General features: G+C 36.0%; 1 protein-coding gene across 5 annotated transcripts; it reads left to right on the top strand.

Annotated features, from left to right (window-relative positions):
- The first annotated feature begins 51 nt into the window (after positions 1-51).
- On the top strand, positions 52-18725 carry EFCAB14 (EF-hand calcium binding domain 14). Of its 5 annotated transcripts, none has more exons than XM_087889704.1 (11): positions 52-607; positions 2239-2387; positions 5131-5276; positions 5702-5800; positions 6785-6895; positions 7714-7749; positions 9380-9571; positions 9669-9749; positions 11177-11282; positions 12650-12778; positions 13895-18725. In XM_087889704.1, the coding sequence occupies exons 1-11, from the start codon at positions 375-377 to the stop codon at positions 14068-14070; spliced, it is 1458 nt and encodes a 485-aa protein (XP_087745830.1). In that variant the 5' UTR covers positions 52-374; the 3' UTR covers positions 14071-18725. The 5 variants fall into 5 exon arrangements, with proteins under 5 accessions (XP_087745830.1, XP_034270917.1, XP_034270916.1 ...); XM_034415026.3 differs by having other exon boundaries at positions 12647-12778; XM_034415025.3 differs by having other exon boundaries at positions 7648-7749.
- Positions 18726-19038: the final 313 nt, after the last annotated feature.

The raw sequence follows: 19038 nt of genomic DNA, 5'->3' as shown, positions 1-19038 counted from the left end.
ACAATCTTTTTATCCAATAGGAGGAGGGGATACTGGTAGGTTCTGGCCCACGAGCAAAACCCTCCAATCGGTGTCTCCGGTGCTAGCAACTAATGGCTCCAACCCGTTGGTCGGCGAGGAGCAAGAGGAAGCGATGTTCTTCCCACGGCCATGGCTGGGGTTCCTGCGGCGGCACCTAAAGCCGGTGGGAAGAAGAATCGGCCACAACGGCATCGCCGAAGCCTAAGAGATCCGGCCCGGCCCTCTTGAGACGCCCGTCTGGGCGGTGAACGTCGGAAACGCTGAAGCTGGCGAGCCGGGGCCCCGAGTTAGGAGCTCCTCCTGCGTTGCGGAGCTCGGCTCCCCAGAGCCTCGCCCCGGCTCAGCAGAAGAGGATGAAAAAACGCAAGGAGCTGAACGCGCTCATAGGCCTCGGCGGTGGAAACGGCGACCGGGGAAGCGGAAGCGGCGGAGGCGGCCGGCTCAAAAAGAAGCATCCCAGGAAAGGCTCTGCCTCGGGGCATCGGTTGCTCCGCACCGAGTCTGCCGAGAGCATCACCAGCAGTTCCTCCGATCCGGATTACGGGGACAGATTCGGACTGCAGGGCTCCCGCACCCGCTTTTCTAAGTGAGACCCGCATAATCCAGGGAGGAAGGTGGCTGGGAAAGCTGGGATGGATAGGCAGGGTACTGGAACCGAGGATTGTCTGTGGGGATCGGGAGGTTTAGGAATGGGAAGAGATACGGCGCTTTATGGAGGGGGAAGAGAAGGTTTCAGTTTATACAGGTAGTCCTCGACTTACAACAGTCCACTTAGTGACCGAAGTTACAACTGGCACTGAAAAAAGTGTGACTGATGACCGTCTTTCACCCTTATGACCTTGGCAGCCATCCCCATGGCCACGTGATTTACATTCGAAAGCTTGACAGCTGACTGACATTTATGACGGTTGCAGTGCCCCTGGGATCATGGGATCAACTTTTGCAATCTTCTGAGAAGCAAAGTTGATGGGGGAAAGCCAGATTCACTTAACCAACCGGGTTACTAATTTTAGCAACTGCAGTGATTCACTTAACAGACGTGGCAAGAAAAGTCGTAAAACGAGGCAAAACTCGCTTAACACATTCCTTGCTTAGCAACATAAATTTTGGCCTCAATTGTGGTCGTAGGTTGAGGACTACCTGTAATTGACTCAGAATTTTGTAGTAGCCGAGTTAACAGGTATTGAGAAATAAGGTTGGATTTGGAATGAATATAAATCGGAAAATATAGCAGTTGGAATAGCAATATTATTAACATAGCCTTCAATCTGTTGCTCTGATTTTGTGTTGGATTGTAATTCCATCACTTCAGCTGTTAGCTGCTTTGGATTGATGGTAGTTGTAATCATAGCTCATTTGGAGAACATCAAATTGCTGAGTGCAACTGGAACTGAAAACGATTGCTGCTGAGGTATGACTACAGCAACACAGTGTGGAGAATTAGCCTTTCCTGACATAGTAACTTGGGTGTGTTACTTGTACAACTTATCCCGGTGTTGTTCTTGTGCTCTGCTTAATGATGCAGGTATGGGGAAGAATGATATTGTCATTCTTTCTGCTTGAGTATTGTCAGTTTGCAGAGATTATACTGTTAATTTGATTCCATAATATGATTTTGGTTGCAGTAGTACATAAACATATATCAAAGCATAATCTGGTTTTATTGGCATTTGTTGTACATTTGTTTTTACTTTGTAATGTTTCTACACATATTCCTGTGGGATAAGGTACCTTTTTCTTGTACTTTTGTTTAATGTGTTCAACTTCAAAATTCTATCTCAGGCTTGATGTAGAATAACACTATTTGTTCTTCTTTGAGTTCTATGCATAATTTTATATGCTTCAGTCATATCACCCTTTTTTAAGCCAAAGTATCCCAAATATTGTAGCCTTTTCTTATATAGATGTTTCATATCCTTGATCATTTTGGTTGCTATATTATGCTTTTGCTTTTTGCTTTTTTTTCTGTGTTATATTTTCCAAGTACTATTACCAGAACTAAACTTAGTATTTCAGATGCAGGACAAGGATAATACAATATTGGCAGTTCTATTTTTATTCCGAATTTTTCATAGCATGGAATTTCATATTTGGTATAGTACAATTATATAGAATTTAAAAGGAGGATTGCTTCCTATATTGAATTTAGTAAGGTATTGGTTTAATGTAATATTTAGCTCTGTTCGCAAATACCAATTTAAAACATTTTTAATGTAGGGGTGACTACCTGCGATGCTGCAAACTCTGCTGCCCGTTATGTACTTTTGTCATCCTGGCTGCTTGTGTGGTGGCCTGTGTTGGATTGGTATGGATGCAAGTTGCTCTCAAAGAAGATCTGGATGGATTAAAGGAAAGATTTAGAACCAGTAAGTTCAAATTTCAAATATTTGCCATCTCTACGGGGAAGAAATTAGCATATAGTTTGCCTTTAGCATGCGTTATGGGGCAAAATCATATATTCCCATTTTCTTAAGAATATTTTACCAAAAGCAAAAACAAATATCCTCTGTTTTGTTTTAAATTGATAGAAGGTAATACTGTATGTTTAGGCAAACTTTCTTCTTTATAGAACATAATGCTGTATAAAGCAAGTAAAGAATGAATGGATGCTCATTTCAGAGACCAGGAATATTTTATATTTTCAAAATTCGGAACAGCTCTCTATTACAGAAATAGCTGCATCTGTCTTGGTTATAATAGACAATAGACAACCTCTGTACCAGGGAGACCCTAATTGCTGTCCTGTCCTACATTCTAATGTTGATATGGACACTGCAGATTTTATATTTCAGTACAGGTAGTCCTTGACATACAAGCACAACTGAGCCCAAAATTTTTGCTGTTAACTGAGATTTTTTCTGTTAAGTTAATTTAACTCTGTTTTATGACCTTTCTTGCCTCAGTTATTAAGTGAATCACTGCAGTTGATAAGTTGATCACTTGGTTGTTAAGGAAATTTGGCTTCTCCATTGACTTTGCTTGTCAGAAGGTCTCAAAAGGTGACCACATGATCTTGGAACACAGCAACAGTCATAAATATGAATCAGTTGCCAAGCATCTGAATTTTGATCACATGATGAGGTTGCTGGAAAGGTCGTAACTGTGATAAATTATCATGTCACTTTTTCAGTGCTGCTGTAACTTTGGACAGTCAGTAAATGAACTGTTGTAAGTCAAGGACTATCTGTATTGTCAATTTTTTCTTCTTCACCCTCCACTTCTGGGTCTTAAAATATTTCCTGATGAAGATATTGAAAGCTTGTGCTTTTTTTTGACCTTTGGGTTGATGTAATTAACATCTTTTATGATTGGATTTTGAAATTAAGAAGCAAAGAATGAAAAGGACCTTGGAGTAGTCCACCTCCCTGCCCAGTAAAGGAATGTACTATTACAAAATCTGTGATTGGTGGTCATCTGTTCTCTGTTTAAGTAGCTCCAGCCAATGAGAATCACCTAAAGCAGTTTATTCAATTGTTGAACTGCTATTGGAATCTTAGTAATGTCATTTATATTTAAGAAAACAATGTTTCTTCATGTAGGGAGTTGGTGAGTTATATCATACTTAATCATAAGAACTCAATAGCATGAACATAAATGTTTTTGTTTGCTAATGCTAGTATTTCTAATTAATGGCATGATTAACATCTTCCATTTGTGGGTTCCTTTATTATTAATACATCTACATATAAACAATGTTTTTTGCGAAACTGCAGAAAATAGAGTCTTAAGCATATAGAAAAACAGCACATGCTTATTAAACATAATCAAATATTTTGTGGTCAATTTTAAGGCATGTTTATGACAGTTTGATTGCAATCTCTAATAAAAGTTAAAATGTTTGATTCTAAAAGCTTATTGATTTGCTAGTTTACAACGGCTTGCTTCTATTATCGGTGTATTGGATTTCAACTTCATTATTACTAGCGAACACCGAATTATATGTCATCAGTTATGGATTAGAAAAGTATAAGTGTATTGGCATAGATACTTACAGTATATACTACTGAACCTCTGATTGTCATGACCTTTAACTGAGCAAAAGCGTGCCTAATGCAGCAACAATTTTTGAACTAAAAGTGTACCTCAAATGGACTAATTTACAAAATCCAGGACCAGTGACTCTGAAGGGAATGAAATTTGGGAAAGATGTAGCTGCTTCTGGCGGTGCTGCACTCTTGCTGTGGTCACGTGATCTTCATTTTCACTGCTGTGAGGGCTTCCCAACCAATCTAACAATTCCTTAACCCCTCTCCCATCCAACAGGTGGAAAAGAAGGGAGCAGAAATGGAGGAACAAATCCCCCAGCCCATGCTCTGCCTCTGTCCTTCCCTGATCTGCATCCTCCCCCCCCACCCCCCACCCCCCGTTTCTTTTCTTGACTGGTATTACCTTCCCTGACCCATACAGCACCTCTTTCATGCACACCCCTGCACCACTGCCTGGTGAGAGGGAGAGAAAAACTGTCTGCTGGCTTCCCTGCTAACTTCTTCCTGCAAGTGTACCAAAAGCAAAGTAAATGGAGAAGGAGGGAAGGGAGGAAGGAAGGTTATCTGATGCTACCTACCAACTTCCCACATGGAAACTCGATGGGGAAGCAGGCAGGAAGTCAGAAGTTGCTCCCACTCCACAATTGTTTTTCCCACCTATGGTCTTTGTTTAGATAAGGACATATCTTTGAAAGGATGACCCAATAGGGCATGGGGTGTCTTGTGTTTTACTGTTTTATGAAAAATGAGTACAATAAATGCACTGGGAAGTGTACTTGAGACCTGGAAGAAAATGTTTGTTGTTTATTTGAATTATACTCTGTTTTTCTACTCTAGCAAGTTTTAAGTCTCAAATTAATATAATAATTAACTAGAGATAATGTTTCTAAATACAAGACAGCAGAGACCAAATGCAATTCCCATAATTTGGGAACAGTGCAGGAGAATAGGCTCGTCTGCATATTATGGTAATGATAATGGGCTTCTAAAGCTGGGAATATCTCCAAAAGAATTTATGCATATTCATAATGAGAGTCATAGCGTCTTAGATATAAGAATTAGAGCTTGAAAGAAATTATGTTCATGTTTTCAGATTCATTAAGTATTTAATTTTCTATTTTAGTGGAATCTAATCAAAAAACTTCATTTCAAGAAATTCCCAGAATGACTGAAGACCTCCTTAACAAAGAAAAGGAATTGGAAAAAATTAAGAATGGAGATTTGGGGATAAACAAAATATGGATAAACATCACTGAAATAAACAAACAGGTAAAGTGAGCAAAGCATTTGTTCAAGTAAAGTTGTATCAAAAATAGATTGTATAAAAATACAATAGTTGTATAAAAATAAATAATATGCAGTATATAGGTCCTCAATGGAAGGCAGATTGATAGCAATTGTTTTTTCTGCAGTTCTAATTATCCGTTGAAGTCTATGTTTGTCTTGATTGGTTGCAGTGCCAAACCAGACAGTTATAGAGGTGCAGATGACAGACTCAATAATTCCTCTGTAAAACTGTATCAGCAGCACCTTGGGCAGCATTTTGTAATTCAGGTTTGTTCCTTTGAGTCAGTCTTCAGTCCTGGTAACTCAACAGTAACACATTCATAACATGGTTTTAGGATGAACCTTTACAACAGAAAAGATTAAAAAAAACCTGTCCTGTAAAGTCATTCTTTCATTTGTGATTACAGATATCTTTGTTGATGTTGGCAGTAAATCATCTCAAAGCAAATATGAAATCTGCTTCTGATTTAATTAATCTTCCTGTTACAGTGGAAGAGCTTCAGAAAGTATGTATTATATTTAATACTAATCTATCTTTAGAATTTTTGTGCTTTAGATAATTTGACAAGTACAGAGCTTTTCATTGTGTCCTTCCTTTCTAATAGGAACTATATTTTATTACGTTTTAATCCCTCTTTATTTGAAAATGTATGAAGAAAACAAAAACATATTTGTAAAACTATTGAAATCCAAGAGTTTTCCAGTTTATGTGACTAGATCATGACTAGACAAATCACTTGTAGGAAGAATATAGGGGACAATTAGTAGTGGTGATTTCAGTGTCTTTGCAGTATTGAGGCATACTAGTAAAACTGGGCATAAGTAATGTATTCAGAATTGTTGTCCTTATATGTTTACAGCCAATATTATGTTGGCTTACCTGGAAATAAGTTCCTTTTTCTATATGTAAGCTAAGTGCAATACTATGGACAGGTTGTATTTCCAGCACTTTATATATTTTTCCTATAAAGAAAGTAGTTTTCATCATACTTTGTGATCTGATAATAGAACTGATAATACTAGAGGTTTGTGTTTTTAAACATATCTGTTTGCATGTTTTTCTCCAAATATAAAAAGTTTATCGTAGGATGTATCTTTTCTTGCATATCCAAGCATGTAGAATGCTGATGCAGTTGGAACCTTCGTGTGTATATGGCAATATAAATTATGTTGTCTGGTTGTGTGTATACACTACAACATATACTTTATATAAGCTTTGATGTGGATTTCAATGGAGCAATACAAAGTGACTAATTTTTTCCATGACCTCATTCCATATTTTTCAAATGTGATATAAGTTCCCAGTTAAATATATCCAAGAAAATAAGTTGTTATTCATACTGCAATAAATGAGATTTGTTAATGTACATTCTTTGTATTTAATGTAACCAATTAAAATAATTCCTCATTGGAGTAAACACATTTGAATTTCAATTAGTTGATCAATGAATGTCTGATGCTAAAAAATTTGCTGTTGGTTTTTTTCCTAGAGTGTCGCTACTATAGGTAGCACAGTAACTAGTGTTCATCATGATGTTGAGGCCATGCAAGCAGCAATTGAAGAGCAAAAGAAGACTCTAGAAACTCTCCAAAAAGAAATAGTAAGGATGTATAGACTTTTCACAAGAGTACATTCTGTAGCACATCCTATAAGAATTTCAGATTTGGTATGCAATTTAAAAATAAAAGTGGCTGAGGCTCTTCCCCCCCCCCCCCCCATTTTCTTATTTAAAACCCAGTGGTGGGTTGCCCCCGGTTCGCACCGGTTCTATAGAACCGGTAGTAAAACCGGCAGGAGGCTCCGCCCACTGACCCTGACATCATCAAAATGCTTCTGTGCATGCGCGAGCAGCCCCGTTGCGAACCGGTAGTAAAGGTAAGTAGAATCCACTCCTGTTAAAACCCCCTATGGATTTATTAAGAGAAAATGATGTTTATTGTTTACCATTTTAAGTGGAATATATTTTATGTTCTTATAGGTTTGTTAAACTTTATCAGGTCTTAAAATCAATTTAAATTTATAAACTTTATATAAGCAGATTTGTAGATATTGACTGTTTATCCAGATGGAAACACTTTAATATTAACATCACATTTTAGGCAGTTAGTTAGACACTTCACTTTTCTAGCTATAACTCTGCTTCATATTCTTCCTGCATAAAAACCTTAAATTCAAATTTAATGTCAAGTAAAGCAAATGCCAGTATTTTATGGCTGCTCTCAAAAGGTTTACTGTCTTCCCTTTGCTTTCTTCTCCTTCAGTTATTTACGGAATGTATATAAGAGTTATGCTTGATGGGTTATGAATATTCTAATAATAATTGGTTTGAACACATATCTTAATATATTTCAGAATGAACACACAGAAGATGTTAGACAAAAGCATTTACCTTCCTTTTCCTCCTCTTCTGTCCCCCAGATAAATGAAAAGAATATGACGAACATTTGTAAACAGGTGCTGCTTTTTTGCTTTTAAAAGCTTTGGAAATCACGGTTTCAAAACTGTTATGTAAAAATATAGCCAGGATAGCTTTGCATTGTTATATTCCTTAGTATTATTTTTGGAACACAAATGCTGATATTTATACTGTCTCTAGAATGAAAAGAATAAGTAGTCAAGAAGCTATTGCTGTTGCTTCAAATGCATCTATCATATAATCGTTGAGAGTAGTTGCAATATGATAAAGACTTAGGTATCGCATCCACAATAGAAAAAAGATGCAGTTTCTATAAAACAATTATTCAGTGTTTAAACACTCCCAAGTATCTGACTGTTACTGAATTGGTCCTGTTATCTTCCTATTAGTCACCTGGCATAGGTGGAGTAATTTAGAATTCTTTATTGGCCAAATGTGATTAAACACACAAGGAATTTGTCCCTGGTGCATAAGTCCTCAACAATAGTGACAGATCATTATCATAGTCATTGTAATAATACATTCATCATAAAACATTAGATACAACACTTAGTGATAGTCATGGATACTAAATAAGCAATCGACATAAATCATACTGGGATACTAAGTAAACAATATAAATTGTAAGATATAAGCAACAAAGTTATAGTCCTAAGAAGATAAGGAGATAGATAACAGGGAAGATGAGAATAATGATGACCTTTCTAGCTAGTTTGACAGTGTTGTGGTAGTTAGTTGTTTAGCAGAGGAATAGCATGGGGGGGGTGTATGTGGAACTGTCCTTGTGTCTAGTTGTTCTGACGTGGAGTACCCTATAGAGTCGTTTTGAGGGTAGAAGTTGAAACAGTTTATGTCTAGGATGTGAGAGGGGAGGGTCTGTAGATATTTTCACAGCCCTTTTTCTGCTCATGCAGTATACAGGCCCCCAATGGAAGGCATATTGGTAGCAATTGTTTTTTCTGCAGTTCTAATTTAAATTTAATAATTTAAATCCCAACATATTATGAAAGTATGTTCATAAAACTTCAATGGCATTCTAATACTTTCATGATTGTGCAGAATCCATAACAGCCACTGAAATTGGCCTGCATCAGAGAAGAGGTACATGAGATAACATCTAATTCTGCTTCTGTCTTTGACTTGCAATTGAGCACACTTCCATTGCTAAGCATGACAGTTAAGTGAGCTTTGCCCCATTTTACGACTTTCTTGCCACAGTTGTTAAGTGAATCACTGTGGTTGTTAAATTAGTAACATGGTTGTTAAGTGAATCTGGCTTCCCCATTGACATTGCTTCTCAGAAGATTGCAAAAGGTAGTCACATGACCCTAGGACACTGCAACCGTCATAAATATATGCCAGTTGCCAAGGGTCTGGATTTTGATCATGTGACCATGGGGATGCCACAAGGTCGTAAGTGTGAAGGACAGTCATAAATCATTTTTTTCTGGTACCACTGTAACTTTCAACAATCACTAAACAGTGGTTGTAACTCGAGGGCTAATTGCATATTCCTTTGGTATACAGTTTGTTTTGTTGAACTTGAAAAGGCTACAGAGAATAGTTTATGGTGTACTGGATTCATTAAGATTATGTTGTTCTTATTTTCAATAATTTTGTTGCGCTGCTTTTATAGTCAAGTAATCAGATTGTTTTTCTGTTAAACAGGATAACCAATATCTAGATATCTCTATAGAGGAAATGAACTCTACCCTAATGTTACATCAGAAACTGAATGATTTAAAATTTTTCAATCTGGATTCCACAGTCACCAATCTAAGCTGGAAAATTACTTCCTTAGAAAATCACATGTTCGTTCTGAACAAACCGGAAAAGAGAAAGAACCTTACCTTTGGTATGGTAAGTGTTTAACAATTTTGGGAATTAAACACTTGCAATATGTTATGATGCATAATAGGAAGGCACAAGCAAACACATGCATTATTGTCTCTTGCAGGTGAGTAACCTAACTACCTCGGTAAATATGGAAAGTGAATCAAGAAATGAAACTACTGCTGAAAAAGTAGAAAATATGGAGGTAAGTTTTGGAGAACCATTGTGAAGGTAATTTTTTAGAGCCCCCTTGAATTGTGTTCCTGACTTTGAGGGTAAGAAGGGCAAGGTAACCAACTCAAGTGAAATGACAGAACAATTGAAGTTCATAGCCCAAATATATACATTTTTCTCCATTCACATTTTGTAAAAACAAAAGTCCCAGGGGAGCTGAAATGTTGAAAAGGTTATATTGGTTCAGCCTTGAAAAAAAAAAAAAGGATAAACTATATTGCGGTACATTTACAGTGCTGTGTGCCTACAAAAATTACACACACGCTTTTAGTTTCTTTATAAATCTACCCACAGAGAAGAAATTCCATTACTGTATTAAAAACAAAATGGAAACAAGTAAAATGATACCTTAGCTTTTACAGTGGTTGATATTAAATCTGTAACTGCTCCAAAGCTGACAAAGCACAATATGTAGGTTTGTTTGTTTACCCATGTTGAGTTCTGTTTAACTGAAAAGTGTACAAGGCTCTTGAAAATGGGTCCTTGTGTCTTCTCTATCTACATAGAGAAGCTACAAAGCATTTTTATTTCAAACATTTTAGAACTTTAATTATATGGTCACCAATTGATTGAAGTGAGTTTGTTGTTATTAAATGCTGAAAGTATATATACTTCTTAAAAATACTTTAAAATATCATAAAATATTACTCTATGGGGCATTAGAATATCACTTCAACTTTCCTCTTTGTTCAAAACCTTAGATATAATATCTTGATGCAAAGAAAAATGTGCTTTTAAAGGACATACCGCAAGGCAAAATATACTCAAAAAAACTTTCTCCAAAAAATCAACTTCCTGTTCCTAAGGATAATTCTCATGCTGCAAAACTATTCAGGTTATTTTATGTTGTAGCTAAAGACTAATGAAAGTAATTAACAAATCCAGGGTTTAGTCACATTTTAAGAATATGAGAAACTATAGAGTAACATTACAGCAGAGATTTACACCACAGAATTTTTAGCTTTAAGATTTGAGGAGAGAATGCTAATTTTACCAATAAAATGGGCTTTACTGTGTATTTATGTCAATCATAGATTGATAAATTCAGTATACAATCATGTAAGAGAAGTACAGGAGAGAGATGTTTTAATTTAGTTTATTCAACTTATAGATAGAAGTATGACTAGGTACGACAATACCTGAAATTAGTTATTCTTCATAGGAATTAAGATAAAATTCCTGCTGGGTTTTAACATTGCCAATTCCCTTTTCAATGTAGATAGTTCTGAAACCATCAAAATTATAGTATTTGCAATTACAATATTCTCATAGAAAAAAAGATACATAAATATACTTGCTAGAAACGTATAAACTACCCAGTATATTTTGTATTAAGTGCAATCAAAGTAGAACAAACAGGGCTTCTTTAGAGTTTTTTTTTTAATTGGTAATCTACAGAAAATAGAAAATGGAGAATCTCAGGTATCCAAACTAAGAGAAAAGCTGCAGTTGATTAATGCTCTGTCAAGCAAATCAGATAGTGAACGATCTGAAGCACTTAAAGGTAAACATCTCATATACATGTCATTTTGTGTATTGCATTAGACTATCCAGCTAAATTCATTTTATGATGCTTTAATTACTGACTTACTTTAACAAATTGTTATCTGTTTCCCAATGCATACCTGAAGGCATGGAGATCTATTTACTGGCTAGCATTTGAATTCAAGCTTCTGAACTAAACCTTTCAGTTGTCATATTTCATAGAATTGAACATCATTTTCAGCATTTATATGTTTGTCAGTTTCCACTTGGGACCACCCTTGAAGACCATTTGGAAGCTAGTGGTAGTAGAATGCAACTGACCGGTGCTGCCTAGTGTAATCACATTACACATTTCCACATGATCTGTATTGATGGCTACTTGGTTTACAGGTGCTTATTATCACCTTTAACATCCTATATCCGTGATGGCAAACCTATGGCATGCGTGCCACGGGTGGCACATGGAGCCATATCTGTGGGCACGCGAGCGTTGCCCTAGCTCAGCTCCAGCGCGCATTCGTGTGCCGGCCATCTGATTTTTGGGCCTTGCGGTCCCACCAGAAGTCAGGAAATGGACCGTTTCCAGCCTTTGGAGGGCCTCCGGGGGAATGGGGAAGGCCGTTTTTGCCCTCCCCAGGCTCCAAGAAAGCCTCTGGAGCCTGAGGAGAGGGAAAAACGGGCCTACTGGGCCCACCGGTAACCTTTTTGCCATTGGGTGCCAAAAGTGGAGGGAAGGGGGGGTCGCGTGTGCATGCACATGGGGGCATTGAATTATAGGTGTGGGCACACGCATGCACGACCCCCCCACGCTCCCCCCATTTTTGGCACATGACAGCAAAAAGGTTAGCCATCACTGTCCTATATGGTTTGGAGTTGGATTTCTTAAAAGAGTATCTACTCCAGATGGAGTCTAGGTCCCCTAAGGTAGATCTACTGAGAGTTCCCATTTATCATGAGCTACAATTCTATATCCATTTACAGTGGATATAGAAAGTCTACACACCCCTGTTAAAATGCCAGGTTTTTGAGATGTAAAAAAATCAGATCAAGATTAATCACTTCAGAGTTTTTTCCAACTTTAATCTAACATATAAACTGTACAATTCAATTGAAAAAGAAACTGAAATTGATGATTTGATTAAAAAAATAAGTAATAGTTCTGGTCTTTAAATTTCCAGAAGGCAGTTATACTATAAGTTTATTATTTACTTTAGTATGAGTAGAAGTAGAATACATTTGAAGTAGATACATTTGAAATCTGATAAGATTGCTTGTGACTGCTTTATACCATCTAAACAAAGTCCCCCTCCCCCCACCTTGATGCATAATATTTGCTATTATCAAATAAGAAAAAGAAATGACTACTGTAAAATTACTTGACAGTAGAAAATTCACAGAGCATCACATCAGAGCCTACAAAACTTCCAAGAATTTCTTCAAGATCACTTGGCAATAATGTTGAGGGAAGTCGACACCCAAGAAGCTTGTCCTTACCTGGAATATCCAAAATAGAAGGTAAAGTTGAGGTTTTTAGACATGGAAAAAGAACCCATGTTTTGTGTGCAAAGGATTCTAGAAATTAATACATTTGGATCTATAGATGTCAAAGAGTTGTCTTTACAAATTTAAATTGGGAGTCTACATTTAGAAATGGCAAAATGAATGAATATATAAGGATTTATTTATGATGGTAAATATTTGATTGTGTATATCTCTTTGAGATGGGATAAATGGCTGCTAATTTCAGGTGGAATGAGCAGGGTTGGGATTACAGAGAGATACTTAATCCCATCATCAGTTCATCTGTCTCTTTGAAATTACTGTTAGTCATTATAGCTTCAGAAAATGTTCGTTTAGATCATGTTAGCAAAAAGGGTGAGTCTCTGCTTTTGCAGGATCCCCATGTCCTAATTATCTCTTGATTTTCTTAAATATCTTTTATTGGGTTCTTGCCATGGGTTATCCAACTGAAAATATTAAAGTAACAAAAAAGAAATATTCTTTTTTACGTGGCTTTAACGTGGCTATAATGTATAAAAATAATATAAAATGGGTTGTTATACTACAGTCTACTCTGAATACTTGAAGTAGATAATCAGCTATATTGAGACACTTGGCATACATTAATATTTAGCCATTATCTCTTTCCAAATGTTTAGTGTTGCTTTTGCTAGTTTAATGCATATGTATGGCATATCATTATTGTTTTGGCAGACATAATGATTTTCCATAGTTTAGTAAACTGAAAACGAGGTTGCATTCTAATTTCATATCATTTCTTTTTCCATTACAAAGCAATATTGACCTTTTTTTTGGTGGTTTTAATAAACCATGATAGTTTTATACATCCCAGACATAATGAAAGTAGCCTTTGTTTAGTAAGTGTACACTAAACTGCATTTTCTGAATTGCAGATGAATGAGCAACTCTAATTAAATAATCCATGATAGAAATATCAGTGCTGACAGTAAGGAGACTGAGTTTGAGAGACATGACACTATTATTGGCACAATAAAGTTATTTCTTAAGCACAGTTTTAACTGACTTGTGCAGATCACAGATGTTTGGGGTGATTGAATTCAGGAGAGACCTTGAACAGTTTTTTATGATTTTTTTTTTTTGTCCTTGCAGATCTTCAAAATTTATTCAGGACTTCTAGCCAAGGCACTAATGACAAGTTATCATATGAGGACCTGGAAAATCTGGTTGAATCTATAGTGGATGATCCACAGAGTTTTCAGGAATTTGATGAAGATGGAGATGGAAGATATTCTATATCAGAACTGAAAGTAGCATTGGGTCTATAGTATCTTTTCTTATAAACACAGTATTGAAGGACTACAGAAGCTATTGTTTTTTTTTTAAACCAACTGATTAAGTAAAAACTACTTATAGCACTTTTCCCAGTGATCTACTAGTTCCGTGATAGCGAACCTGTGGCATGCGTGCCCGAAGTGGCACACAGAGCCATGTTGCCTGGCATGCACTGCATTGCTGCTTCTCGATTTCTGGCGCACATCTGCACGCGATGATCAGCTGGCTTTGTGTGTGCAACAGTGCCGGAAACTGGAAGAGCTGGTCTTCCATTTTCCGGCATGAGCATGCATGCTGGCCAGCTGATCGGCACATGCACATGTGTGGCAGTAACCGGAAGACTTGCATGCGCACCGGAAACCAGAAGTACTTTATCCGGCGCGCGCATGCCCCCTAGGCAGCTCCTCTTCCTGGTTGTGGCCCTGACGAGCGAAGTGCTCCCTTTTTGGCACTCAGTCCTGAAAAGGTTCGCCATCACTGTACTAGTCTTTGAAGTTAATTTAGTGCAGGGGTCAGCAACCTGCGGCACCGGAGCCGCATGTATCTCTTTCATCCTTCTGCTGCGGCTCCCTGTTGCTGGTCGGCTCCAGAATTGATAGGCCTTTTGTTTAGGACAGGTAGAGGAAAAAGGATGCCATGCTAGGAGGAGACTATGGTGGGGGAACTGGACTTCCAGTCGGCAGAGGAAAAAGGACGCTGCACTAGGAGGAGACTGTGATGGGGGAACCGGACTTCCGGTTGGCTCCAGAATTGAACGGGGGCTTCCTGTTGGGACCTTTGTGGGTCTTTGAGTGTTTAAGGTTGCCGATCCCTGATTTAATGTAACAATTGACACCTTTTAAATTTTCTGTTCTTTGGAAAACAGTGAAAAGCTTTTATATTTTTATCTGTTGTAACATAAGATATGTTGACCCCTGAAAGTTTTTCCAACTTTTGAGGCCCTGATCCAGGGGTAAATAGCCATGCCTAAGTCTGTTTATGCAAATAGGGCCTATTAATAGCAAATACATTATTGCATTGGTTTGGATTCCCACAGAACTAGGGACATTTTATTTGTCCTGGATCACAGCCCCAGGATTGCATTGCATTGAATTGAATAGTTGTAATGAAAATGATAATTGCACCTTATGACGAAGAATTTTATCTCAGAGTTCTTATTTCCCTTATAAGGGAAGCTCATCTTCAAGTTAAAATATGTGTATATATTGACAAACTTGATTTTATATTTCAAATTTGCCTTAAATTAGCTGCACTTTAGAATAAAATATAAAAATCTGATTTGCAGGATGGGATTCTTCCGTTTGTAAATATTTAAACTAGAATAACTTATACATATTTGGGTCTAATTTTCATCAAAAGTAATCAATGTTCCAGTTTGTATTAAGTAAAAGTCGACAATAGAAAACAGTTCTTCTTCCTAGGAATTACACTTGTATGACACTCCTTTCCTATATTTGTTTGTGAATCACTGGAAAGTTTTGTGCTATTCAAGGACTAATTTTTATGCCAGACTCTAAAGGAGACTTCAGTTCTTGAAATTGAGATAAAAAGACATTCTGAGAAACTGGTCGTAAGAATAATATTTTTTTCTGATTTTAAACAGATCACAGATTCATTGTTATTTTCAGTTATAATAATTTTATGAAGAAGGATTCCTGCTGGAAACACTGCAATATTTACTTCAGTTTTTCCTCATTGTATTGGTGATACTTTATTCAATTAACCTTCCCCAGTTTAAAAAAGAATAAAAAATGGTGTTAATGGTTAGCATAGTTAATATTATCAGTAATTAGGATACTCTCAGAGAAGAATGAGGTGATAAGGACATAATTATATTTTGTACTAAGTACATCTTTGTGTTTTCGCTCTGTAGTTGGCTGATTTATTTTAACATTAATTCCAATGTGAGGTTCAACTGGATTGAGATTGTGGCATGGATGTGCTATTTTCTCCACATTATAATTAAATCTGCTTCTTAAATTGCAGTTTGAGAAAGATTTCCACTAGGAGTACAGCATCTTCCTATGTACTATGGCCTATCAAGATTAGTAAGCTTTTGCCTTATTAAAAAAAAACATGTGTTTGTGAATGTGAAGTCACTTATGATGATGTGGCATGAGCTATAAACTTGGAAATTCAAAGCATTTTAAGCTGCTGTATTTTATTTTATTTTATTGTTATTGAAAACATCAGATGTTGTCAGGCAAACAAATGGTAGGATTTTGTTTAGTAAATAACCTCATATAAACATTATTCTCTATACAAACCAAACACAGCAAGGTTTTCTAATGTGCCACTATTACTGTAAAGCTATTTTAAAAGGATATGTCGAGTAGAACGCTGTCATAGTTGTTGGCTTTCTTTACAGTTTTTAGTTTTTAGCAAATTTAAGTTCTCAGGAATCTCCATTGCCCATCACAAAATTCAGGCTTCTTGGGAGAATAATGGCACTGGTTTCTATCAAAGTACTGAGCACTGGTGTACTAGAATATGATGTAAACAGATGCCTTCCAAAAATTTAATGAACAGTTTTTTGAAAACCAGATTCCCTTATCTAGATAATTATCCAGAATGCATATTGTTTCCTTAAGTTTATATGTTAGCTATACCCATTAAAGCTCAAAATTCATATTGCAAGGTAACTGAACACCAGTATTCTTTTGGATAAAATTAGTTTTATATGCTTTGTGTATAAAAACTATTGACCAAATAAAGCAATAACAATTAAATATAGCAGTATTTGTATGTGTGTATGTCATACGATTGTATAGCAAAATATTGAAGGTATTTTTTAAAGGTGGCTTGTTATGATCCATATGAAAAGAATGACTTTTAATCTCAGTATTAAGTTAATTATCATGAACACTTTTAGGAATTGTTTTTAAGATACATTTTTATTGTAAGAGAAATCTCACTCCAAAATTTTTGATCCAATTTAGAAGCTGAAGTCATAGTCTTCAATAACTCAATACTGTATTGTAAGAGAAATATGTATTTGAAATCTATCCTACATTAAAGGAATGCTTTCAGTAGAAAAAATTACCTAAGGTTAATTCATACTTTGTTATAGAGCAGGAAGGAAGGTATAAGTTATCACTTGAATACCAGCATTTCCTCACGTGTGTATGTCACCACTGAGAAATAAGGCATTCATATTAGGCAAATTTAGGGACATGAAGTGATGAAATGTCTAAACTCTGAAGTGCAAAAGCTTGCAAATTTTCCCTATTTGCAAGCTTTTTAGAAAGCTAACTCTTCATATAAAATCTTGAAGTAATTCTATCTTTCTATTTTTGAATATCATTAGAACCTTCAAAATGCATTGTTTGTCTTATTAAGTATTTCTTCTAATTTGCAATATTTGTGCATTTAGAATAAATTTATGCATATTATCAAGAAAACAAAATAAATATGGCAAACAGAATTATAAATTGGCTCAAATAAGCATATTCTTTGAAATTATTTCAGGTTAATTAACAATGTGCACAACAGCTGTACAGCAGAATTGATTTGAAATTGAATATGTAGCATTCTTCCCAGAGCTGAGCCTGCTTTTTTAGGGAAGGTTATGTAAGGAAGAGTAATGGGAATTAGCTAAACCGCTGGTCAAAATCCTAGCATTTCCCCCATTTTACCTTCATCATCCTTAAGGTATAATACTCTTCTGAACTGATGCCACAAGTCATATCATGTCTATCTATCAGCCATGCTGAGTAGGATAGCTAGAAGCGGTAACATATTTTAGAAAAACACAAGATTTGGAAATGTTCATGTGGATATTAATCTACAGGTTTTTTTCCAGTGTTCATCTTCATAGGTGCCCATGAAATGGATTCATCTATTTAGATTGGTAATAACAGAAGGCTTCAAATGAATATTGGATTTATTGAAATGCTTCCAATGAATATATTATTTTTAAAAATTAGATTATTCAGGTATTTCACACAATAGAATCCCTTGATAAAATTAGGGACATTTAGAATAGAAAGAATAGGGACAGGGTAACATAACAGTGGAATGTATTGTATCTTTTGTGATTGCACAAAAAATTCTAGTGGCACTTAAAAAGTAAAAATTACTTTATTGCAGATTGTTTTTTTGTTCAGATAATCATATGAAAAGAATTAATAAAATTAAGATTTATAGAAAAGGGTAGTTTATTTGTATGGAGAACCGTAACATTGTAAAGGGAAAAATTCTTACGGGTTTTGAAAGATCAAAACCTGTTTCTCTTGTATGAGTGTGTTGGCTGTACTTAAAAGTGGTACTGCTTTTTATGCTATTTAAAAAAAAAGTCTTGATTTTATATCTCCAGAGTGAAAATTATGTCATTTTGAATATGAATAATTAATCCGATCTTTAAAATGTTAAAACAATTTTGTGCTATGAATCATAGTGTTCATCTATGGAATTTGTTCTTTAGGATTTGTATTGGAATCCACTGCACTGAAAGTACACTGGTTTTACATTGTATAAAAGCAATTGATTTGCATTGTCCTACTTAAACTAATTGAAATGGTTTATAAAATTGGGCCTCACAAATGTGCAAAAGCTCTAATGGAGTGGATGAAAGCTGGATTTAGCTATTGCATTTTGCACCTATTATGCATTGTGAATGTCAAATCTAAATAAAATAGTTTGTTTTGGGTCTGATGGTTATTTTATTTCATCTAGAAAAATACGTTATAGGATAAACTGAAGCATTCAGCTTTCTCTATTGTTGAAAATGTGGTTCACTTGAAAAAATCCTATTGTGTCCGTGGGAATAGCATAGTACATGATAAACTGTTTTGCAAAAACAGCTGCTGTTCCCATATTACCTCTTGTACTGGAAAAAATAAGTTGCTCCAGATATTCACTGAGATGGGCCATGATTTGTACTATATTTTACTTTCAGTTTTAAAAGGCTGCACTATGAGCACCATTTGCTAGCCATAGCTAATTTCACTAATGAAACGTGA

The sequence above is a fragment of the Pantherophis guttatus genome, chromosome 3 (genome assembly GCF_059756535.1).
Source record: "Pantherophis guttatus breed Tessera chromosome 3, ASM5975653v1, whole genome shotgun sequence".
NCBI classification, from domain to species: domain Eukaryota; kingdom Metazoa; phylum Chordata; class Lepidosauria; order Squamata; family Colubridae; genus Pantherophis; species Pantherophis guttatus.
This window is presented reverse-complemented; position numbering and strand designations above follow the sequence as displayed.